The sequence below is a fragment of the Phyllostomus discolor genome, chromosome 5 (genome assembly GCF_004126475.2).
Source record: "Phyllostomus discolor isolate MPI-MPIP mPhyDis1 chromosome 5, mPhyDis1.pri.v3, whole genome shotgun sequence".
Classification (NCBI taxonomy): Eukaryota; Metazoa; Chordata; class Mammalia; order Chiroptera; family Phyllostomidae; genus Phyllostomus; species Phyllostomus discolor.
In genome coordinates this window covers 7,362,925-7,387,782 of record NC_040907.2, presented here as the reverse complement: position 1 = coordinate 7,387,782, position 24,858 = coordinate 7,362,925, and the positions used below count along the sequence as shown (strand labels likewise).

General features: G+C 54.4%; 1 protein-coding gene across 3 annotated transcripts in view; it reads right to left on the bottom strand.

The window, feature by feature from the left end:
* The window catches only part of VPS13D (vacuolar protein sorting 13 homolog D), a 226,359-nt gene that overhangs the window by 53,423 nt on the left and 148,078 nt on the right, over positions 1-24,858 (bottom strand). For all 3 annotated transcript variants that reach the window (XM_028511940.2, XM_036025326.1, XM_028511941.2), the window contains 2 exons: positions 22,432-22,566; positions 21,087-21,254 (listed from right to left, as the gene is read on the bottom strand). In XM_028511940.2, coding sequence (XP_028367741.1) covers positions 21,087-21,254; positions 22,432-22,566 — 303 coding nt within the window. The remainder of the gene's footprint in view (positions 1-21,086; positions 21,255-22,431; positions 22,567-24,858) is intronic.

Genomic DNA, 24,858 nt, shown 5'->3' with positions numbered 1-24,858 from the left:
CTGCTCTGCAACTCTGACCCAGCTGTGAACTCAGATGTGTTTCAGATTAATCCGGAGGCTTAGCGTGGCTCGAAGCACTCTCAGGACCGGGGTTTGCCTTTCCTTTCACAAGGAGCAGCGGAGCTTGCTCTAAGGCGAGCAGCACAGAAACGAGCGGAACGCCCACAGGAAGGCTGACTTTCAACAACAGACGAGTCGCCGTGGCTTAGTCGTGCTTCCTCCGCGCCGGTTACAGAGAACTGCGTGCAGGAGGGGTCCTCGGACCCAGCCGCGGATGGGGTGGTGGCCCCCCCACCGCCCAGCTCTCCATCGGCTGGGCCTCGAGGCGCACTTTCCGCAGAAGGGGCAGGGGTCATGTCGAGGTGCGGGCCTCCCTCGAGTACTGCTGAGGAATCCTGGGAGCAGACAGAAGCCACGGGGGTTTCTGCACAGTCAGTGCTACACGGCGGGGGGGGGGGGGGGGGGGGTAAGCCTTCCGCCCCACGAGAGGCCTCCAGCCCTGCCAGCTGACAAGGCTTCTCGGCCATGCATAAGTGGCCCCGGCCCCAGTCCTGCACCAGGAGACAGATCATGGTGTGGGGTAGGGCATGGGGGGAAGGTCCGTCTGAGGTGGTCCTAATGCCCGACCTGGCAGGCAAGTTATTGCAACACTAGGGAAGCACGCAGGCCGTGAAGGGCGAGGGGTCTGGGCCCAGCTGTGTCACCTGCACCAGCAGGGTGGGCGTGAGCACAGCACACACCCCCTGCAGGGCCAGTGTCTTCACCTGTACAACGGGGAGAACGCCACCCATGGAGCTGCTGCTGCGTTCATGCAAACAGACCTTGGTGTGTTTTTTAAAGATTTTATTTATTTATTTTTAGAGAGAGGGGAAGGCAGGGAGGAAGAGAGGGAGAGAAACATCAGTGTGTGGTTGCCTCTCACGCATCCCCTACTGGAGACCTGGCCCGTAACCCAGGCATGCGCCCTGACTCGGAATCGAACCAGTGACTGGTCAATAGCGCTGTTCGCAGGCCGGTGCTCCATCCACTGAGCTACACCAGCCAGGGGGAGGCCTTGGTTTGAAAAGTACTTGGGGAAAAAACACAAAGCCGAGTGTAAATGCCAGGGGTTGTCACTGCAAACCCTATTCTTTCTTCTGAGTGTTCCACTCCCCCTCCCTCCCCCACTGAACCTCGCGTGTCTCATCTGCTGACAGAGGACGCAATCACCTTGGACCCATCCTGGAACAAAGGAAAGCTTGCAGAAGTCAATATAAATAGACTGAAGCCTCAAAATACAGAAACTGAGAAGTGGAACAGCACATCTCGCAGCAGCCAAGCAGCTCGGGCGTATCTGCGTTCCTGCAGAGTGCGTGGCCTTCCGCGTGGGGAGACGCGTGCTCTCCGAAGCCAAAGGCTGGGGGAGCAAGGCGACGGACGGCTCGCCACGACCAGGCTTGGGCGTCAGCACCGAGGGAGGCTGATCTCCTCACTGAAGAAGTCAGAGGCGTTTCCAGGGCTTGAAATGCCTTGGCGAGGTCTTTAGAAAGCCACATATCCCTGACTGGATCTCCCGATAAAGAAGTGTAAGAGCGCAAAGAGCAGAATCGGTGAAGGACGGCTTCACACTGCGAAGACCATGGTGTAACTTGTGGAACTGTAAACAGAGGTCAGCGATGTTTACTACAGCAGGCACTGTTCTAAGGGCTTGGCAGTTGTGAAATAATCTAATTAGTTTAATCCTCGCAACAAACCCGGGAGGTAGGCTCTGTTACAATCGCCGTTGAACGGATGAATCTCCAAAGACCACGATTACCTCTAACAAAAGTCTGCTAGGTGTCTACCCCCCTTTGACACCAGGCAATACGTGGAGAGAACCCCACCCTGACATTTGTTCCTGTCTCCATGGAAAACCCCTTCCTGACCAGCAGTAAAGCTCTTACAGAGGCACCGGGTAGGACAGCTCTCGTTCCCTGAGCAGCGCCACCGACAGAGGAAGGCAGCTGCGGTGAGCACATAAATGATACAGTTTCTGGAAAAATTACACACCATCCTTGGACAAGAAAGAGTGTGTCAGGCTGCAGTCCCCCTGCCTGAGCAATCCCCCAACTCAGACGCCCACCCCTCTCCATCACCCTGACCTTGCCCCAGGCGTGCAGCCGAGGCTCCACCTCCTGCCTTCCCCCAGGCTATCTCTGTCGCAGCCAGGAAGGCCCCAGAAAAAGAGACGGTTCTGTGTGGGCTCACACTGCAACACGGTCAGACCCCAAAACTAGCGCGTGCCGACCAGGCCGGGAGGAAAGGTGGGCGCCAGAGGGGGCGGGGACCAGGACCGGGGGCTTCCAGAGCTCCTGCCCGCGGGGAAGAGGTCTGCTCTCCCACCCTGCTGCTGACAGAAGGACGGGTTGAAGCGGGTGGAGCACCGAAGCTAAAAGATTTAATCCGTCAGAGCTGGTCCCGTCAAGCAGGCCGAACTCCAGAAACCGTGGAGAGCGAACAAGCACAACCCCCCACGCTCCCAGGGAAAGAAACGCACTTGGAAGCTCACCCAACTCAGCCCTCACTCCTCTCCTCCTCCTCCCCGCCACTCCTCTGCTCAGCCGGCCCCACCTAGCCGTCCAAGGGTACTGCCGCGTTCCCAGTGGAAGCTCAGGCTCTGTTGCTCACAACTCGCTCTTCACGGGAGTGGGACAGAGCGTGCATTTTGGGAAAGCTAGAGACACAAAGGCCAACACTCCGCTCCAGGAGATGTTTAGGGAAGCTACTCCTCGGCGAGTGAGTGAAGGCCGGCTAGACCAGACCCCAGGCCGGGAACAGGTCTCCGGCATCCAGAGAACAGCAGAGGCCGAACCTCCCTGTCTGTGGGTAGCACGGGAACGGGAGGCAGATGGGATCCAAGGAGCTTAATTCCTATCTCATTTCTCTTGAGCCTGGCTTGATCCCAGCTCCAACGAAAGGCCAAAAGAAGGTTCTTTTAAAAATGGACTCAAAGTTTCCACGCCTCTCAGATGGGCTACAATAAAAACACCATTCCCGGTAGCTGCTCAGAGCCCGCGGCCTCTGCCCAGGACATCCCTCAGTGGTCTTCAGTAGGCAGTGTCACCTTTGCCGTCTTACAGCCCCAGAGCAACCTGGGAGAGGGCACTTAGTACTCCCTGCCCCCTACTCCCTGCAGACCTGGTGTCTGTGAAGCAGAGCTGGCCATTCATCGCTGAACCAGCCATTCCTGGGTTAATCCATTTCAGGCCTAAAAAGGAGTCCTGGAATGAGGAAGGAAACACACTCCATTCAGCCCACGGCCACCCTTCCTAAAGGCGACCTGACAGGCCTGTTCTGACATTTTGGGTTGCTTTTAAGAGGAAACCTTCAATTACTAGAAATAATGGAAAAACGGGGGCCCCGGTTCAGTATCCGCTCTACCTTGACGAGAGCTAGCTAGCCCTTGCTTATTAAAAAGATCCACCCGTTTTCTGGTCTGAGCAGTATGGTTCTTTACAACGAAGTTTCCTGCGGGGCCTCTGTCAGGATTTCAGGAGTCAGGGCTAATTCTCCACCTCCCGCACACATCTCCTCCCACTGCCCAGCCCCAGAGGAAACGACCCCTCCTCAAGAGTCTGCCCTTGAAATACCAGGCTGCGCTCCTTGCTGAGGTACGAGTCCCACTGGGACATGCTGGCCGCTGCGCACCCTCTGCTGCGAGTGAAAAGCTCAGGAAACAAGTCTGGGGGGGGGGGGGCACGCACGGGAGGAGGGCGAAGCGCCGGACAGGGCAAAATGGAAAGTGGAAGGAAAGAAAAAACGTAAATCCTCCCTGGAGAAGAAGAACATGAGCCAAAGCCTCTAAAACTTTTCTTATGCAATGTCCAGCATTCAACAAAAATGACCAGACACGCGAGGCAGCAAAATGACCGAAAACTAAGGAAGAAAACAGAGAAGGCCGCTCACCAGTTATCCAGACACGAGTGCTATTAGGTACAGAGTTTAAAACAGTGTGTAATGACCTTTCAAAAATTATAAAAAGGTAGAGGATTTTACCAGAAAACTGAGATTAAGATTTTGATAGATGGCTGAAAGAGCAGAGTAGACAGAGCATCAAAGAGGACTGGTGAACTGGAAGAAAAGTCGGCAGAAAATACCCTGATCGAGGCATTAAAATAAATAAACAAACAAAAACCCAAGGGAGTGAAAATACAGAAGAGAGCCCAAAAGACATGCAGGACATGGTTAAAAAAAAAAAAAAAAGGTCTAACTTCCATGTAGTTAGAGTCACAGAAGGGAGAGGGGGAGAGAATTGTCCAAAATTGCCAAAAGACATGAAGCTACAAATTCAAGGTACCCTACAAACCCCAGCTAGGAGACCTGTATCAAGGCACATCATTACTAGGAATTAAGGACGAAGAATAGGTCTTAAAGCAGTCAGAGGGGAAAGGTGCGTGACCACCACAGAAGCCACGGAAACGACAGAACAGTAGTGGGACGGCGTCACTGAAGGGCTGATGCAGACGTGCCAGTCCAGAATTTACATTCAGCAAAAACATCTTTACAAGCATGGGTGAAACAAAGGTACTTTCAGGGGGGACCGGCCTGAGAAAGCCCACCACCAGAAGACCCACAAAGGAAGTTCGCTGGTAGATGGGCGACCACCCCGTGTGGATAAGCGAAGAGAAGAACGCAGGGTCACAGGACAAACATTGTGTGTGAGCCCAAACAAACATTGACCACTTAACACAAAAAAGAAACACGCGACGAACAGAATACTCAGTGACCCGGTAAGTCTGCCCCCACGCACACGAGGGACACTCATCTTCAGGTGAGGGCCGCCGCCTCCTTAGCAAACGAAGAGTGCAAAGCGGACTCGGGATGAACCTCAGAACTTCAAGAACAAGGTGAGAAAGTTGGGAGACTGCTCCTTACAGAGAATACCCAACAGCGACCCGAGTTCTGCTTTGCCAGCGTGGCTCTAGCTGCTGCCGCTGCCAGACCTGGTGTGAGAAGGGAGAGCGAGGGTGCAGGCGGGGGGCTGTGTCGACACAGCGGGCCGGGGAGGTCACCGGGCAGCGGGGTGGCGGGTGTTTGCACTGCAGTGCGGCCAGCAGGGTTTGTGGATGCGCCGGGAACGTGCTGGGACACGAAGGAGTCAAGGGTGACTCCGAGGTATTCGAGCAACTGGGGGGAAGGAGAATGGAGAACAGCTAAGATGGAACGGGGCACCTGGCACTGTGCCTGGCACACGGGAATGGTCAAATATTAGTTCTTCCTCACGGGCCCGATTTTTAGTGCTGATTCAGAGCTCGGGCTTCCAAAGCCGGGTTAGCGAGGCCACGCTCAAGTTAGGAAATCTGTGCAGGGAGGAAAGTCACATGAGAATGTGCTCAGCAGGTGGCTCGATTGTGCAAACATCCCGACACTGGTTAGCCTCCATGAGAAGATGGAACACCTCTCGTTCTATAATTATCCCCCCGTCAGGGACAAGGGGGGGAGATGCAGCCTGCACGTGGTCGGCGAGTGCTGTGTGCGGAACCACGCCCTCCCCGCCCGGCAGAGGGAGGTCCCTGGGAGAGAGCAGTGCACCGTGCGCCGAGACGGCAAACAGAACTTAAAGCAACAGCGTTCTGGGCTGTGTCCAAATCCGTCCAACTCCTGTAAGTGTGGCTCGGCCCACCAAGTCCAGGCCACGAGTGGCGATCCACAAATGTGCGAGTTCCGTGTAACAAAGGTGGCGAAACCGCCACAGAACACACATACACCGCAAGGCAGGGCAGGGGCCCGTTCCCGACAGACATCTCACCAGGTCTGACCCAGAAAGCTTTCCCCCGTCACATGTGCCAGGCTGCCCGGCCCGCCTCCCACCCCGCACTGAGAATCCGCTTGCAGGGGGGGGTGTTGAGGCTCAGAGTTCCAAGGAGCCGACAGGAAACCTACGGAGCCTTAGTTTGAACAGCGGCGGACAAACGGTGGCCATTGTTGTCTCACGGTAAACGTCCCCTTTCGACTCACACACGTAAAACTAAAACTCCAGCTCAGGATTTGGACACTGTTACCCACCTGGAGCGGAACGGAAACAGGACAGAAGGGATTTCCAGAGAGAAACCTCCTGATTGGAGTGGACGGGGCAGGGGAGGGCGGGAGGCAGAAAATCCATGAAACACATTCCTATACAGTGTGCTCTTCCCTCTCAAACTGAGGTTGCATCGAGGTTCGCTTTGCCTGAGGACAGTGGTGAAGCAGTGGGTGGACTGATCCAATGGGGTCGGATAAGTTAATCCCCCCACAACGTGGTTCGGGGATCAATGCAACCGTTCCATCTGCTGTGCTCCAAATTATGCAAAAATGTAGTTGAAGAAGGAGCCCACCACTCCCTTCTTCCCCCACCTTTCCCACCCGCTGGTTTAAGGAGAGGTCTAAGCGCCTTCTACGCCTTTAACGAGAAGCCTGAGTTGGTTTGCTCCGGGCTTCGGGGCGGGCGGTTTTCCGCCGTGTCCAGGTGGACACGGTGTTAGGTTAATTGGCGATGCCGGAGGCAGTCCGTGGCTTAGCACGAGATGGAGTCCCTCCGGCCAGAAAGAACAGTTTGGCTGGGTTTGCAGTCTACCTGCTGTGAACAGGTCACGATTTGGTTTTAGTTCTAATTATATAAAAAGCAAGTCAGGTTTGTTTTTTTCCCCGAGGGGGGGACTGTTGCTTTTGTTCTGGCCCCTTCCATGAAAAGTGTAAGTGTTCTACCCACACACAAAAATCCTTACCAAAAAAGTAACAGTTAACGTTTGATATATTCAGATATGGTCATATCGTGACAACATCACCAGGCTTAAGAAGGAAAAGCTTCGTTAGGTCTCTCCCGTCCCCTTTAAATTCACTTTTACGTGGTCCGGGGAGAAGGGGACGGCCAGGATGTACAACAGCCCGCCAGCCTCGCCCCCAGCAGGCCGGCTGACCCAGAGGCACGGGCCCGCTCTCCAGCCCGGCCCGCCGCCGGAGTGCTGGTGCCACTGCCCCACACCCGAGCCTCTCCCTCCGCCTGGGCTGCCCCCGTGTGCCCTCCCGTCCCCACCACTCCCTGTCCACGTTCTCTTCGGACTTCCAGATCCATCCAGGCGACCCTTCCTCCCTGCAGACGCTCCGTGCCCTGGGCGGAGAGGCCGCCTGGGTGAACCCCCACAGGCGTTTGCTGGCAGGGCCTTCTCCAGGGCTCGACTGGGAGCCTCGCAAGTCTGCCTCCCCTGTACCCGGCACACAGCCGGCCATCTGCGACTGCCCACGCACTGCTGCGACCTTGTTGTGTGCAAACGATAAACAGTAAATGAGTGTGAGATTGCGCTTTCTGCACATAAGTCTAAATTTTGGCAGCTCTCGTGTGGCTCTTGTGTGGAACCAGGTTAAATCACCACTAAGTGTGTCGGACAGGGGTGGAGCGTTTCCTGGGTCCCAGTCTCATGCTTCGGCTTGGACGCAGGGCACCTACAAAAGAGCTACAACAGAACACACTGCAGGGAAGGACTAAGATGCGACTCGGGTTCTCCGCCGCCTCTCCAGAACGCAGCCTTACTGGCTAGTTCCTGCAAGCGGGACTGACTCCGCAGGCGGGTCCAAGGGTGCAGACAGGCTCTGCCTCGGGAACCTCAGCTCCCCCCGCCCCCCCCCCCCCCCCCCCCCCGCCCAGCTCCCTTTGTAGCCTTGGGCAAGCTGCTTGGCTTCTCCGAGCCTCGGCGTCCTCGTGTATAAAGCGGGACTAGCCCTCCGCAGGGTCACTGCGGGGATTCAGCGGGCCAGCCCGTGCGAGACTCAGCGTTCTGAGCACCCGGCACGCGGGGCAGCGGTCAGCAAACGTCAGCGGGCAGCATTCTCAGAGACGCCCACGCGGCTCCCAGCTCACGCTCCGGTGCCCTGCGGCGTGCAGCCAGTGGGCGTCCGCGCCGCGCTTCCGTGCAGCAAGGCCGGGGACGCGGGTGCGGGTGATTTAACAAGAACACGCTGACATGTGCCACACGGTCCCCCGAGCTGCTGCACTGTAACCTTTCACAGACCGCGCGGTGGTGGACAAGCCTCCTAGTGAGCTCTGACCACGGACTCGGGAGACAAAAGGCAAGGAAGCACGAAATTAACATTGTGGTCACTCCTTATCAGAACACAAAGCCAGATACCCACCAGGGCCGAGTGAAGGAAACAGGCTGTTGGCTTCTGATTGGAATTTCCTAAGACTGTTACCATGTAGTAAAAGATTAATCCAAATGTTGCTTTGCACACAGTTAAGTTTACCTGAAATGTATCAGAAATGATACAGGAAGGGCTTTGAGTTTGTGTGTGAACAAAACTGCCTTTAAGAAATGTATCATTACCAGGCTGATTAAGAGAACGCCAGGGATTTAAAGTACCCGAGGTCTACAAATAAATCCACTCAGCACCTGCTGCGTTGGGGGTGGGAAGTCTCCAGGCTAAACAAAGGAGCAGGTAAACCAAACATAAGCAACTTATTTTTCTGAAGTGGGTGTGACCATCAGATGAATTATCGTATTTTTGGACCATAAGATGCACCTAAGGTTTTAGAGGAAAATAGAAAAAAAATTTTAAAGCAAAAATATATGGTAAAATATTTAATAACATAAATAACATAATATTTCACCAATGTAAATGCAAACAGAACTCAGCAGCATTAACAACCATTATTCCTCCCAAATTCGGGGGGGAAAACGTGCATCTTACAGTCCGAAAAATACAGTATATGCCAATCAATACCATACAAGTTTCTTTTTTGTTTTGTTTTTATTTTTTTAATTCTGAAAAAGATTTTATTTATTTATTTTTAGAGAGAGAGGAAGAGAGAGAGGGAGGGAAACATCAATGTGTGGTTGTCTCTAATGTGATCCCAACAGGGACCTGGCCTGAAACCCAGGCATGTGCCCTGACTGGGAATCAAATCAGTGACCCTTTGATTCACAGGCCGGCACTCAATCCACTGAGGCACACCAGCCAGGGCAAGCATTTTCAACTTAGTGTTCGTGCTGCTATTTCAAACTTTAACACCATACCCCCACCACCTCAGCAATTAAAACTGAGCAGCATTACTGTGTACTAATTTACTTAACCTACCCTGGCTGGTGTGGCTCAGTGGATTGAGTGCCGGCCTGTGCACCAAAGAGTCGCTGGTTCGATTCCCAGTCAGGGCACATTCCTGGGTTGCAGAACAGATTCCCAATAGGGGGCACACGAGAGGCAACCACACACCGATGTTTCTCTCTCTCTTTCTCCCTCCCTTCCCCACTCTTTAAAAAAAAAAAATTTAAATCTTAAAAAAAATAATCTACTTAATCCTCCCAGAAGTACCCTCTCTCCAAAGCTGACAAGTGGATTTTCCCAGCAAAGGGGGACAACCTTGAACACGCCACAGGTAGGTACTTATTGTCTAGATGTGTCCAGGTGGGGAAAGAGGGCAATATCCAATCAGCTGACCTACAGTATTTCAAGAACAGAATGTTTCCTGGGAAAACATGGCAAAATATGCCTTTGATGGCAGATGTAATCCCATAGAACTAACAGCCAAAAGTCATACACAGCATCAGGCAGAATGAATGACAGTTGAAGATTAGAAATAACCAAATGTTCCGACTCTTGAATTTGTTTTCCTTTGGTTTGAGGGATAAGAGAGAGGAATAACAAATGTGCTGGAGATTTGGGGAATGTGCCCCAAACCTCTCTCCTCCTCCCTCTCTTTCTCTCTCTACCCCTCTGTGTAAAGGCCTTTAATGAGCTCACATCCTCTCCTGCCCGGGGCTCCCTGATCTGTTCTGACGCCAGCCCGAGGGCCGGGCTGCGGGGTCCGAGTGCAGACCCGAGGTGTGTGTGTGGGGGGCTCCCAGAGGATCCCCCACCGCTCTTATCTCCGCAGATGCCTGAGGAGCTCTGTGCCTTCCCTCCCGGCCCTCCTGGGAAGCCACCCCAGCAGGTGCCCACTGGCAACAGTTTTGTGTTACAGGCCTGAATGAATGATCCCCGCAGGAGCTGCCGCCTGTTTTCACAGACACAGAAGGCAGTCAAAAGTCCACCGCGTGAACTTGAAATGACCCCAGCTGCAGAGTCACTGGCGGGTTCATCGGGAGGGCAGGCACGCTTTATTAAACAACTAATACTCTTCACAGATAACTTTACGAAAAAGCAAAAGTGTTAACTCTTTGCACGCTCGCTCTGACAAGCAAGCGGAGGGGCTCGGCTGTGTGACTGACAGTTTGAACCCAGATGAGCATTTGGGGCGGGCGAGAAGGTGACTTCATCTGACCTGGGGACGGGTCAGCGCTCAGTCACCATTTGGCCCGCTGCTTTGTTCGAGTGTGCCAGATGAGAGTCAGGAGGCAAGAGGCAAAGGCTTTAGACACCTACGCTGGGGGCGACAGTGACAGCCCGAGCCCCGGGGCTGTGCTAGAAGCGGGGCGTCCAGGCTCTCTGGGCTAGCTCGCCCCCTCCAAGGGGACGCCCATGAGAGGGAAGGGTGACCCGGGCTGTGAAGACACCGACCCCCGAACTCCCACCACCAGCCAGCGTCAGCATAGAAGTGGTTTTGTTCGCAGCGGCCGGAGCAGCAGTTGCTTCCTCTCCGGAGGAGGGTTCACAAAAGGCACAAGTTCAGATCGGGGTGTTCTCGTGACCAAGTTCCCTCAAGCAGCTGACCGTGCCTGCAGCCGCAGTGTTCCCTGAGAGGGAGGGCGGGCGGCCGCTTCTCCCCTGAGATCAGTCCTGCAGGGCCCCTTTCTTCTTCTCTCCTCTCTCTCAACTCACACGGACTTTAGAAGGAAGCCAGGGACAACAGTCACAATTAATAACATGCAGGTAATCATATAGACATTAGGAGGAATTTTAAAAATTCAGTTTAACCAACAGCTACATTAATTTTGGCATCAACCAGACTCTGTGTCTGTCAACATTTTATCTACAACCCACGTCACCACTGCCCTCCAGTCTGATTGTGGAGGGCCCCCCTACTGATCTGGGGGGAAGAAGCTCTCATGTGGTTTTCAGTGGGGCGCAGTCCTGCCTGGCTGGACTCGGGGGAGGGGGTCCTGCTGAGGGACTCGCGACACGCGCTTCAGGGGGGCCGCACGTCGCCTTCCGGGCACACGGCACACGGCGTTCCTGCTCCGCAAGCCCACCAGGGCCGCCCACACACCACACACCACACACCGTGCTGGGGACGGGAACACCAGGAGGGACACACTCAGTCCCTGTCCTCAGGGAGCCGGCCTGGGGTGAGGACGCCTGCACACAGACAGGATCAACCCGCCGAGGGGTGGGAAAGGCACACCAGTCAGGGCCGTGGCCAAACTCACCGTGGAGGCACCTCGGTCTGTCTTGCGGACTGACTTCGCGTCAGCTGTCCTGTAGCGGTCCCACGCCCCTGCCTGGCTGATGGGGCTGGACACAACATCCAAACAGGCAGGTGGCAGGCCCAGGAACAGGCCCATGACACCGGTCCGGCTCTGCCCCTGTGCTTGTTTCTCAGCGACCGTGTGCCTGGAGGTTTGTGTGTCTGTCCAGCTGAGGTCTACAACCCACCCGTCTCGTGCCCAGCGTGGGTGCCAGGAGACTGAGACCCTCTCCTGGAAGTGGGGCCCTTTCCTAGCTGCCTGCCCCCATCAGAGAGCCCCCCAGGCCCTCTTCTGAGAAGACGCCGTCGGGCTGGCAGGAAGAGCTGGCTGGGAGGCCGGGGCGCCAACCGGGACGGCAGGACCTGGTGAAACCGTTCACCATGCATGACCGAGTCTCCCAGCACCAGACAGGAAGTGATTACCGCACCTGCCCTGCTGGCCCCATCGGGGCGTTGCAAGGCCAAATGCCGCCCAGACCAGCAGGTGCTTTAATTCCTGAGGGAAATGGGTGCCTTCTAGAGCAGCAATGGGGTCTATGGGGGGAGGGGGCAGCCAGGGCTGGAAAAGGGCCCTGGGTCCTCGCCTTCTTCCAACGCTCCCTGGTGACCCTCCAGGAGTGAGTCACCTTTGCTGTGACTCAGTTTCTCCTGTCAGGTGAAAACAGTAACACTTGCACCCTTTAATGTGTAACTTGGTGAAAATCAAGTACTAACAGGAGTAAGCCACAAGGTTACATCAGGGGCTCTTCTCTTAGAACGGACCGGCGTCGGTCATCCTTGCCAAGCTCCAAGTCCCCAATGAGGAGGCACTGGCCCGCGGGCCAGGACGTCCTGCGCTGAGACATCACGAAGGCCACAACGCTGAGGCCAAGGCCGGCTCTGGAAGCGCTTCCTGCTTCATTTTCAGTTCAATGAAACGCAAAGTTACTGCTCCCAAACCACTGTGTTCTCATAGAAATTCAAAAGCTTGCGGGAAATCTTTACTTAAATACCTTCCTCTAATAAAGCAAACAGGTATTTCCCATAAATACTATTTTACTTCATTAGGTCAAAAGGGACTGAGTGTTCCTCCCTTTCCCCGGTGAGTTCCCCACGGCCTCCTGCTTCCTCAAGCGGAGCCGGGGCCTGATCCGGTGACGCACACGGGTCCCCTCGTTCGATCCAGGTCAGCGTCTTAGACCCGAGGGATGGGAAGGGGCGGAGAGGAAACGGGACCCTGAAAGCCAGCCACCTACCTGTGCTGCTACACCTGCAGCGCAACTTCATGTATCATTCAGCTTATGTGTGGGAGGACAGGCACGAACTGTTACAAAGTGTCTGCTTGTTTCACATAAAAGCCATAATAAACCAGTTGGACAACAACAACAAAAAAAATCCAGCAGGTATTTCACCCCTTTAAGAACTATCTGTTGGATGCACACCTCGTGGAAAGGCTAGGGAGAAGGCCGGCCCACATGGACACAACCTGGACCACAAATATTGATGCTCAGCCACAGGGGAAACGGGCAAAAAAAAAAAAAAATGATGCCAGATAAGATCTCTGCCTGCTGGGAGCTGCGTGTCTGCTCCGGGACGCACGCGATCAGACAGACAGACAGACAGACAACCGCATGGTGCGTTCCACCCCAAGGCTGCCTCGTCCTTGCGGAGCAGGATAAAAGGTCCCTTCCCTCGGCCCACAGCATGTCAGCTCACGGCGCTACAAATACTCCGCAGGTTCCGTTCCTAACACTTGTTCTCTCTGCGCCACAATGACTGACAAGTGCTTCTGGTCCGCTCTGCCTGCCCCCCCGCCCCATCCCTCAGACAAGACCCGCCACAGCTCCCGGCCCCTCGCAGGCAACAATGCTACGTGCCTGCTGGGTGGGTGTGTGAGACGTGCGCACAAACGGTGGCTACTTTCCAGGGGAAAATGCGGCCACCGCCCTGGGAGTTCAGAGTGGGAGGAGTCTCACAGGCACTTGGACTGGGCCTTACGGGCTTGCAGCCACGTGGCCAGAGAGGGGAGAAGGGCACCCCAAACACAGGTGAACCCTCAAGCGAGAGAAGGAAGATGAGAGAGAGCCCCGTGGCTGGGGAAGGAGGAAGCGACCAGATGGGCCGCTTTCTGCCGCCTCCTCTTCTCTCTTACCTGACTCCCCCAATTTCTACCTTACCTCCAGCCTCCTCAGGTGCCTCAGTGGGGCGTTGCCTCGTTCCTAGAAACCGCACAGGAGGCATCCTCGCTGGTATTTACGGAAAAGAGAAAGAAACACTGGGAGGACTGAGTCTGCGAAGCTGCGTCGTGTGGGGGAGAGTGTCCAGGCAGCCTCCCAAATTCAGTTTGACCTGAAATTCCCAGCTCCAACCCTCGCTCGTTATTTGACTTTGGGTCAAAGCAACAGACCGCGCTGAGCCTCGCCTTGCTCACCTGTGAAAGGGAGGCAAGACTCCCTTTCCCGTGCGGCGCGTGTGGAACTGAGCCGACGTACAGCTCCCAGCCCACACCCGACACACAGCTGTCACTCCGTCAATGATGGCCGTGCTGCCCGCACCCCTTTCTGGCTTTTAAGGATGGTCCTGACCAAGGACTCCCCTCTCTCTCCTGAGAACACACTTGGGTTGAGCTTTTCTTCAAGATGGAAAGAGACTTACAGCGATAATTACAGGGAAGGAAGAAGCAGAGAAAAACAGAAAGGACCTTCCAAACAGAGTGAGTGACCTTTCACTGCCCCAAGTGAGAATCTGATTTGCCTTTCAGACGTCTATAAAATTGGGTTCTAGTTCATCTCACCTTACGTTTGTCACAATTTTTTCAAGAAAGGCCGAATAGTGACGTGAATAACGTTAAAATGCAGAAAAGGGATGCGGAACCACGTCCCTGGGGGCAGCCAGCCAACCTAAGGAAGCTGAACAGATTCTTCTTCTCCTCACCATGTTTACACCAGGGCAGAAAACCACTGCTCTTTGGGGGACACAGACATTTCCTGTCTTTTTAATTTAGCAACTGGACGTGCTTTTTTCCACCACACAGACTGCAGTTTTGGAATATAAAGTGAATTCCTCTTGAAACATGAGATGTTAGGTCTAAGAAGATAACTTAAGAACCTGGTTCTTTTTTTTTCTTTCCATTGCTTTCAGAGAGAGAGGAGGAGGAGGAAGAGAAAGAGAGAGAGAGAAAAAAAATTATTTGGTTGTCTTCCCGTACGTGCCCCGACCAGGGATCAAACCCACAACCTGGGTATGTGCCCTGACTGGGAATCGAACCTGCGACCCTTGGGTTTAGGAGATGATGTTCCAACCAAGTGAGCCACACCACACGGGCCAGGGCTTAAGGACCCGATTCTTCACTGAACTGCTGTTAGGAAATGAAAAGTGATGAGCTTTCCCAATCTTTCTGTTTCAAAAGCAGAGCTTCGGTGGCAGTGTCTCAACTGCTACTTGACTTCCGGCTGCCGAGCGGCCTGCTTAGGGTGGGGAGAAGGGAAAGCAGAACCCGCGTCGCCGAGCTCCTGCGTGAGCAAGGCTGCACGCGCAGGTGGGGGGGGGGGCTGCCTGGGGACTCTGGGCACCGCTGTGCCTCTCATGCCGCCACTCGCTCCTGCCCCCCCCCCCTCCCCGCCCGACACACTTCCACTTCCCACAGATAGCTGAGATTTGACCGGGTTGGGGCGGGTCACTGACGGGTCACTCGGCATCTAAAATTCGCCTCGAACCAAAAAAGAGCTCAGACTAAAGGAATCCTTTTAGTATTCAAGGTTATCGGAGGAAAATAAAACAAAAATTCTGTTGCCAAGAATTTGAGTCATTTCTCTAGATACAGCAACTTGAAGGCACCTCCTCTTGGCCAGAAAAAGAAACCCCTCGGGTGACTTATTTAGGATCAAAGTCTTTCTGAAAATAAAAAAAAAAAAACAAAAACGCTACATTCTCGAAGGGATAGATTACCGTCTGAAGTGAATTTCATTTAACATGAAGTTTTGTGCCAACTTAAATACACTAAAAACCCAGTGCTTATCAGAAGGCATTCACCTATGACTTGCTTATAGGTACATGGAAAAGCTATTATGGGGATAATCGGCTCAACTATAAAATGGAGCAGTCATACGTAATGACAAAAGCAGATACGAGCCATAAATTGCCTCTTCCCCTTCAGAACCCACGCAGCCAGGCACTCAGGACATTCTTCTGTGCAGAGATAAACCTTCTGCCGGGACCACGCGGGGCTTTTAGTCTCGTCTGCGCCCGTAAACACGCTGCGTGCAGGACACACACAAACAAGGGCTGTTGGGTAAACAGAAGGCAGATGGACCCTCTGCTCTCGGCGAGGTCACGGTGGCTAATGGCAGGGGGCTGGCCGGGAGCCTCCTGGGGTTGCAGGGACGTGGAAGTCAATTTCCACTGGCCGCTACTACGCCTCCGATCTGGTTTCCTGAACATAAAGAAACAGTGCGAGGGAGGGAGCTCCCCCGCACGCTGTGCCCCAAACAGGGACGAAGGACACGGAACAAAGCATGATCTCAAGCCCCGCCCGGCTGGGTTCTCCACGGGACTATCTGGACTCTCAACCTCCCCCTCCCCATGTCTCGTCCACATTTAACGTGCTTGTATTTGTCGCCAGTTGTCCTAAACGCTATTGAAGTTTGTTCTGAGACCAGGCAGGGCTTTTTGGTTGTTTGCTTGTTGTTTTTCTCGTCGTTGTTATTTTTTTTAAGAGAGAGAGACTTGTCTAGGACAAATCAAACAGTTGGCAACAGGTATATAAAAAGTGCAAATAAAGCCAAGAATCAAGACACTAGTGCGGAGTGTCAGGTCTTGGGTCGGCAGTTGCCTGGCTGGCCTGGAGCAAGTCAGCTCGCCTCTCTGGCCTCAGTTTGCTCATTTATACAATGCGGCCAACACCACTTACCCTACCCATGGGCCAGGCAGTCGTGATGGTCGAAGGACACCGCACGAGTGGAACCGTGCTCGCCATCAGCACGGTTCCCGCAAGAGTCCCCCTGCCTATGCAGGAGAGGGACTGGTCAGGACCGATCCAACGTCAGCATGACCACAGCCACCGCCATCCCCTGGGCATCTGCTCTGTGCCGCCAGTGACACGCCAGCAGGCCCTCATCAGCGAACAGAGCGACATCGAAGTGTAAGCTTCGGGAGGGGAGTTCGCAGTAGTTAACCGCTTGTATTCTCTGTGCCAGAGTTATCAGTGCAATTAACACGCAGCGGATAATGACCCCTGAATCCCAAGGAACAGCAGCAGACTCGGATGAAGATCGTTTCAGTTAAAGACAGGGAACATCATTAAAATAGGTGCATTCGTAAGCACCAAGTCAAAACATGGCGGGGATCAAAAGCAGCCCATCAGGCCTTGACAGTGCGATGGAGAGACAACGGGAAGCAGGACAGACAGAGCAGAGGTCCCGTGATGATCAAACGTGCTCCTCTCCTTCGCCGGAAGACACTGAGCACGCTGCTGGCTCCCCTCCCCCAGGGGACCAGGCGGCAGCTGTGCCGGGCGGACGCGGGGCAGAGACCGGAGTGGGAGCATCTGCTCTGCTGTTGACGTCTGAGGGGTTGCTGGTTTGGAAGGAACTGTTATTTTATTTTATTTTTTTAGGATAACTATGTAATTTTCCTGCAAGTATAAGAAAATATTACACAATAATTACAGACAGCAGGGAGACTGGAGTCTATGTGAGAGAGGGAATTGGTTCAGTGGGCGTCTCCCAGCGCGCGGGCTGTGAAAGACCTCAGAGCAGCGACTCCCACCCTTCCCATCTGCCGGCGCGCACACTGACCTCGAGGTGTGCCCCGCCCTGGGTGTGCTGCCGACCGGACAGCAACTACAGGTGTGCGTTTGCTGTGTTCGCAGCGGACTCGCACCGGCTGGCCACTGCTGTGCTGGCCGCTGCCCTTTTTTACATTGGACGTTCTAGGGCAACGAGGTCAGGGCCCCGGGTTGGACTGCGAGGTTCTGCATGTTCTAAAGATTCTTGCGGCAGACCGGTGACGGTCACTGGGTCAGCGGGTCTTGCAAGTGGTCACCTGACAGCCGACTAGGAGATCCCCGCGGCAGAGAGACACTGTCCCCCCGACGTGGTGCTAGGGCTCGGCACGCTGTGCTCTTGTTACATGGGTCACAGTCCACGAGGGGCTCCAGGAGCGGTGGGCCTGCCAGGGCCTCATGGGTGGGGTCCGATCTTTGAGCTTCTACTCAAAGGTCAGAGTCATTTTGCCAAGGTCCGGGCAAGGGAGTCAGGGGACAGAGGCCCCCAGCAGGGTGGCCAACCCCTGCATCACCTTAGAGCGGGAATCCATAACCTGATTCCTGGGCGTTGGCAAGGAGCCGAAAAGGGTAAGAGAAATGAAGGGCATAGGTTATCTCCTAGCCCTGTTTCCTTGAGGCTAATATTACATAAATTAAATAACAGTAAAAGATAATGAGGACCCTGGCTGGCGTAGCTCAGTGGATTGAGCGCGGGTTGCAAACCGAAGTGTCGCAGGTTCAATTCCCAGTCAGGGTACATGCCTGGGTTGCAGGCCGTGACCCCCAGCAACCGCACATTGATGTTTCTCTCTCTCTCTCTCTCCCCTCCTTCCCTCTCTAAAAATAAATACATAAAATCTTTAAAAAAAAAGATAATGAGGAAGTCCAGAAGTGGATGGGACGGACCCGGAGCTAGAACTTCGCTGTGGACAACTCACAGCACCTGTCCAGGGGCAACCACGACCCACAGTCCTGTCGCCTTCTCGTGCAACAGAACAGGCCCCCTCCTGGCGTCCCACTGGGCGCTCACACGCTTCATCTCCTCTGCTCCTCAGGTCGGCGGGGCAGGGGAAATGACCATTGTCTTGTCACAGGGTAAGAAAAAACCCTCAAGATTAACAGGGAAAAGGACTGCTTGAAGCGAGGAACGGGACCAGAACTCAAGCAGCCCATCAGCCCTCAGCTGCCCTCAATACGCAAGGCCATGTCCACAAGAATGACATCACCTTTTGGGAGGCATGAACCTCTCTAAGAATCCGATTGGAAAATGTAGGTCCTTGCTCCAGAAGAAATTGCGATTAATGTCATGAGGTTTAAGGAGTTTCTCCATGCCACGCAAAGCCTGTGGAGCAGGGGTGGACCCCTTGGGCCCGTGCGGCCCAGTGGGGCGGCTGGCTGGGCGGTGAGGCCCAGCGCATGCTCTCCGGCCCCGTTCCTGAGTCGCTGGGACCCAGGCCCTCTTTAAAGGACACTTCCCACAGGCCAACAGTTGACTGTGGTGGCCACTGGCACTTCCCTGAACTCCTCTTGCGTACACAGAAAAGCAAGCAAAACATTCCCCCAAAACAACGTCAAAGGTCTGACTTCAGCCCGCAGAACTCCGAGAACACGGAGGTCTTCAGCCGGACGACGTCCGTGCAGACCGCAGAGGCCTGGAATGCCCGTGCCGTCGGCGGCAGACCTGGCTTTTGGAGCTATCGCCTCCAATGTGCAGTGGTGATTTTTAGTCTGTTTTCTTTTCTTAGAGAAATATGGACTAATTTTTACAACACATCCAGGGGTCTTGGGACCAAAACACACTGCACAGCAATTCCTCTGAGTAGCAGCCTGTGGTGGCAATTCTGATGAGCTTACTGAAAGGCAAGAGAGAGAACCGCGTGAAGAGGGACCCAGCCACCCGGGAGCAGAGCAGGCTCCCACTGCAGAGCCCGTGGGTGCCGGAAAGCAGCCCCTTCACGCACACCCAACGGCAACGTCAAACCTGAGCTCCAGCAGACGCAGGGTCGCTGTCACCCAGGCCCTCTCACATGTTTGCGGGTGAGGGTGGAGGCAAGGAGTATGCTGGCCTTTCTTTCTGCTCAGGTTAGATTCTCAGGCTGACCCTTAGGCTTCAGAAAGCTTTGCAGGAGGAGCAGGAACCAGAAAACAAGTGAGACTCCCACAAATGGGAGAGAACGAAGAGAGGACCGACCCTTCTCCTCAGCATGGCACGGGGCGACCCTGGAGAAACCCCGAGAGGGCTCACCTGGGGAGTGGTCACAGGTGAGTTTCCAACTTCTTCATTCCCCGCCCCCCCCCCGGGGAGGGGGGGCTACCTACAGAGGGCTCCTCCCAGCCAGAACCGGCCGGGCGGAGTTTGACTTGCCCACTCTCTGTGCCTGAGACCCTCCTCCCCTGCAGACTGTGACTCGTCTCTTTTACCTCAAGGTACCAACTGGGTCCCAGTGGCGACAGTCTGCATGGTTCACACTGCAAGTGTAAGAGTCCAAGTGAAGACCCTTTTCCCCTGTTCAGTCTGCATGTGTCAAAGTCTCCATAACACCGTATCTCATTTTATTCTCGCAGAGAGCCGGCAAAGCACGCGCATTTCTAATCCAGGCCGAGAAAGGCCTCTCGGTAAAGCATAAAAGCATTTATTTTTCAAATGACACCACAGCTCAAGGCTACAAAAAGAAAGAAACTATACAACCAAGGAGACTTGCTACGCCAACTAGAATTTAATGAAACGAAATAAAGCCTCTCACCGGGGCACGTGTAACGCAAGTTCGGCGGGAACCTGTGCCGTGACCAACGAGGTCTGCGCTGCCGTCGGGACGAAGCTCCAAGGGCAGCGTGAGACGCGGTTCAAGGTCGGAGGGCGCGTGCTCATCCGGACTCTGAACCCGGGTCTGATTTCAAGCCGTCATTTTACGGGTCTCTCTCACCTCCCCTCCAAGTCGGAGGGGTGCCGACTGTGAGCCACAAACCGAACTGCGCACGTTTGGTTTGGTGCGCTGTACCCGCAGCACTGAAAAAGCTGCCATGCCTGAAGAACGACCAGCTCTAGGAAACAGTCTGGGAAACAGGAATAAACCCCCAGCCCCACACATCACTGCCCCGGAGGCCACGCGGTACAGACATGCTGTCAACCCCACCTTCTCGCCTGCTCTTCGGGACAAACTCTGCGTGGCACCAGCAGGGTCTCCTTACGGCAGGGCCTCGTCCACATCCCGCTGGCCCAGGCGGCAGCGCACCTGGGATGGCGCCACAGACGCTCTACGGTCCACGGGCAGAGCTCAGGTGCCCTCCACACCTGTTCGCTCGTGGGAAGGTCAAGCGCCGCAAGTTTGTTGAGCTGACGGGAAGGGGCGGGGCGCAGAGACCTCCGCGGCCTTTCGCGTGTGGTCAAACAGCAGCCCCCACCCCGCCGACCACCTGCGCCTTTTCCAGCTTCACCTGCCCACTCCGCTCCTGCCACGAAACCAGCTGTGCCACGGTGAAACCCCCACTGGACAAGCGGCCACGAACGAAAAGCCACCTAGAGGGCGAGACACAGGGGCAGTGTGCCGCTGTCCTCCTGCCGCTGGATGCAGATGACTTAAAGGGCTGCGGCTTTCTGGGAGGCTGTGTTCCACCTGGGACTTCACCGTGTGGGCTGCGAGCAGGAACCGGGAGAGCCCGGACTGGACAGCGGCGCAATCAGATTGTGTGTTTCGGGGAGCGAGTTCATTCTGGGGGCACCGCGGGAGGCGTGGGGAGGCCCGGGGTCAGGGGCCGCTGCAGTGGCCCGGAGAGGAGGCAGCCAGGCCTGGCGGAAGGCAGTGGTCGCGGCGGGAAGGCAGAGGAGACCCCTCAGGGCGTGCTCAGAGGCGGGGGCCGGGTTCTCGGAGGTGAGGGAGGACAACAGTGTACGTGGGCTACGAGGGCAAGGCCACGGACGTAGCTCCTCACAGCCCATCGGCTGCCCAAGAAACCACAGGAACGCAAAGCACTCACAGGGTTCACAGCAGTGGAGTGTCACCATTTGCTTACCTTGGCCGCAGAGTTTGACACTCCGTGTGTAACGTTTCGAATGAGGCCCCCGACGTTTCCGTACTTGATCAGTCCGGTCACCCCTTCGGAAACGTCATTCAAGAGCCCCATGGGGTTGCCGAGAAAGTCCACCGACCCCAGGATCCGAGCGGCCTGGCTGAGGAGCTCCTGCCACACGGGGGAAACGAGAGGAAGGGCAGCGCCGGTTAGAGCTGCAGGCGGTGGCCCCGGTTCGAAGGCCAGAAACCGGCCCCGGTGGCACCGACACCGACACCCATCGACACCCACCTCCGTTCTCCCCGACCAGCCCTGCCCACGCACGAGCTCCAGGGCACTTCTCCCAGACGCCCACCCCCCAGGGGCTGCCTGCAACACTCGTCAAGTTTCCTTCAAACACGCTTCCAAGAAGGGTAGGAAAGGTGTGAAACAGGAACGGTTCTTTACACACACTGACAGCAGTGTGTCCACGACACTCCCCTTTCCACCGTGCCCAGGGAAAAGGCATTCGTTGGCAGCAGGGAGAGTGCGGCAGGGAAAGGGAAAGGGAGGGGGGAGGGACGGCCAGCGCACGTTCCGGCCTAGGAAGTGACCTGCGCTGTCTGTGCACCCCCACCCCGGGGTACCCCCGGGTCCCAGGCTCTAGTGACACCTGCTCTGTCGCTCTCCTCCCAGTTCTGCAGGATGACCACCAGTTAGAGAAAGCAAGGAGCGCACCACAAAAGGAAAGCAGGAACATGGGAGGGAGCAGGGGGAAAAGGAGGCAAGAACAGAATATATTTTAACTTCGAAAGCTAAATAAATTTGACATGATCGTGACCTATCTATTCATTCAGGAGTAGGCCTTGGCTTTATATTTTGCTCTTTGCGGCCTGGATGATACATGTAAAATGGAAAATGTCCAACTTGACTAAAGAAGTTTTTTTTTTTTAAGTTCAACTCCAGGGCAGGATCCCACAAGCTCAGACGACATCGGCGAGGCTGCCGAAAGGAGGCCGGTGCCCCGCGAGTACAGAGTTCGCAGCATTCCGTTATCATGAGAGCACCAGTTAAGCCCTCAGCAGTCGTGACTGGTCTCATGGAAGCCCCCGAGACTAGTTCCGAGGGACAAGATTAACGGCTCACGAGTCGAACACACTGTGCTGGGATTTTCCCGACGTGTGCAGGCCTCACGGGCTGCAACCTGGCCCGTAATTCAACCGTCAGAGCTGAAAGTTTAACTGGGTTCTCGACAGCAGTGTCTTGGTAACCGAATTTCCCAAACAACCCAAACAAACATTCCGCTCTCTCATTCTCCAGAACATTCTGCAAACACTCTCCAGCCACTAAGCGGGCCCCCGAAGCTCACCTCCTGGAAATGCTTGAGGATGTCGTTGATGATGAACTCCTTGGTCTCGTAGGGGTGCACCCGAGTGAACGGGTCCAGGTTAATCACGGCGTCTTCAAATCGGATCAGCGGGAACCCCAAGGTGCTCTTTAGGGCCTAGTTAGGGAAGACAGGAAATGACACTGTTCAGCCCCACGGGATGACCTCTCAGGGTACGGAACTCTGGATCCCATGGGTGTTACAGGTCATGCCACCTTTCCCACGAGAGCCGAGGTTCTGATATGTATAAGCAAGCATTTTTCTCTGTAGTTGTAAAAGTAAAATATGAGAACAAATATATACGTCACCCAAACTAATACGTCACGCATAGAAATAAACACTGTTAGCTTCACAGCGTGACTCTCTCCAATGTTTCGTATCTGCGTGTGTGTCGCGGTCTACTTTCTGACTGAAGTGCCCGCACGCCACACGCACAGGGAGGTGCACTCACCCAATGTGCAGGCCAAGGAATTTCCCAGCGTGAACACAACCGTGGAACCATCCAGACCGGAGAGCAGATTACCGCCCCGTCTTGGAAGCACCCCTCCCCATGTGCGGATCCCCAGTCACTACTCCCTCTTCCCCTCAGTCACCGCCATTCTGACGTCTGTGACCACAAATCAGTTTTCCCCCCGCTGTGAATTTTACATGAATAAAATCATCAGTCTGTGCCCTGGCTGGTGTGGCTCAGTGGACTGAGTGCCAGCCTGTGAACCAAAGGGTTGCCGGTTCCATTCCCAGTCAGGGCACATGCCTGGGTTGCGGGGCCAGCTCACCAGTAGGGGGTGCAAGAGAGGCAACCACACACTGATGTTTTTCTCCCTCTCTTTCTAAAAATAAATAAATAAAATCTTTTAAAAAATCATCAGTGTGTGCGTTGCTGCATGTGGAGCCTTACAGTCAACATTCAGTTTGTGAGATTCACTAGGCTGTTGCATGCAGCTGTGCTCCATTCATTTTTATTGCTGCAATGGGTGCTAGTGTATGAATGAGACGCTGTTAACTCACTGCCGTTGATGGACAGTGTGTTGTGGGACGAGGCCCAACCAGCTGCGCCACACGGGTCAGGGCGAAACCTACGTAACGTCACTAACCAGTGTCACCCCAATAAATTCAATAAAATTTAAAAAATACGAAAAATAAAACGCCCCCCCCCCCCAAATTAAATGAAGGATGCACACATTCAACCTTAGTATATACACACTGGCAAGCAGTTTTCCGAAGCAGCAAACCGGCTAGCCCTCCCTTTGGCAGTGTGTGAAATTTCTCACTCTACACCCCCACCGACACTGGGTATGGACAGCTCTTTCAAAACCAAATACTCGGGTGGGTGTGTAATTGGATCTTTATGGCTTTAACTTCCATTCTCCTGTCGAGGAATGAGATGAATCACCTTTGAATAAGCACTGGCCATTTGGATATCCTTTTTTGTAAAGTGTCTATTCAAGTCTTTTGCTCATTTTTCTAGTGGGCTGTCTGTTTTTTTTTTCTTTCTTATCGCTTTGTAGGAATTTTTCTTATACATCCTAAACATAAGTCTCATGTTGAATATAAATGCATATATTATAAGTATCTTCTCCCACTCTCTGACGAGTCCTGTAGCCCTTGAGAATGCTGTGATGACCAGACTTTTTTTTTATTTTGGGAGCCCGTGTATTACAGCTGAGGACAGCGACACAAGCAGGGGCCTGGGACGGAAGAGGAAACAGCAGAGAGCCCGTGCGGGCTGCTCCGGCCTCTTGAAACGCTCCAGGAGAGACGTGAGCGCAGGCTGAGCGCAGGCGGGCTGCTCCGGCTCCCTGGAGACCGAGTGGCAGTGGGAGAAATGAGCCAGGGCAGGGCCGCTGTCAGCTCACCGGAAAGTCGGGGGAAGGGGGCCCTGGAGACAGGTTCGGGGCTTGGGCTGAGAGGAGCTGCTGCTGCTGCCTGGCGCTCCCCAGGTTCAAGTGTCGTGGGTCCCCTGCGCTTTAGGAGAGGTGTGCCTGTGCGGGGAAGATCTGGGGGGAAGGGAAGGGCGCCTGACAGTCTTAGTTTTAATGAAACCCAACTTATCAATCTTCGTGTCCAGGTTAAGAGATTATTATCCACACCAAGATTATAAAGATCGTCCCATATGTTTACTTATAGAATTTTTATTGTTTTACTCTTCACATTAAAATCTATAAGCTACTTGGACTTGATTTTTATATGTGGTATGAAGTAGAGATCAAGATGCATTTTTTTCCAAGTGGGTTTCTAATTGACTGACTAGTATTTACTGAAAAGATCATCCTTTCCCTGCATGTGGTACAGTGCAAACTCTCACATGTTTAAATTTCAGTCACCTTCAAAGTACTCTCCATCCGATGCAGCACACCTATGGGGATGGATGGTTTTTCCACTGCTCAGAACAGTTTTTGAACTCATCAA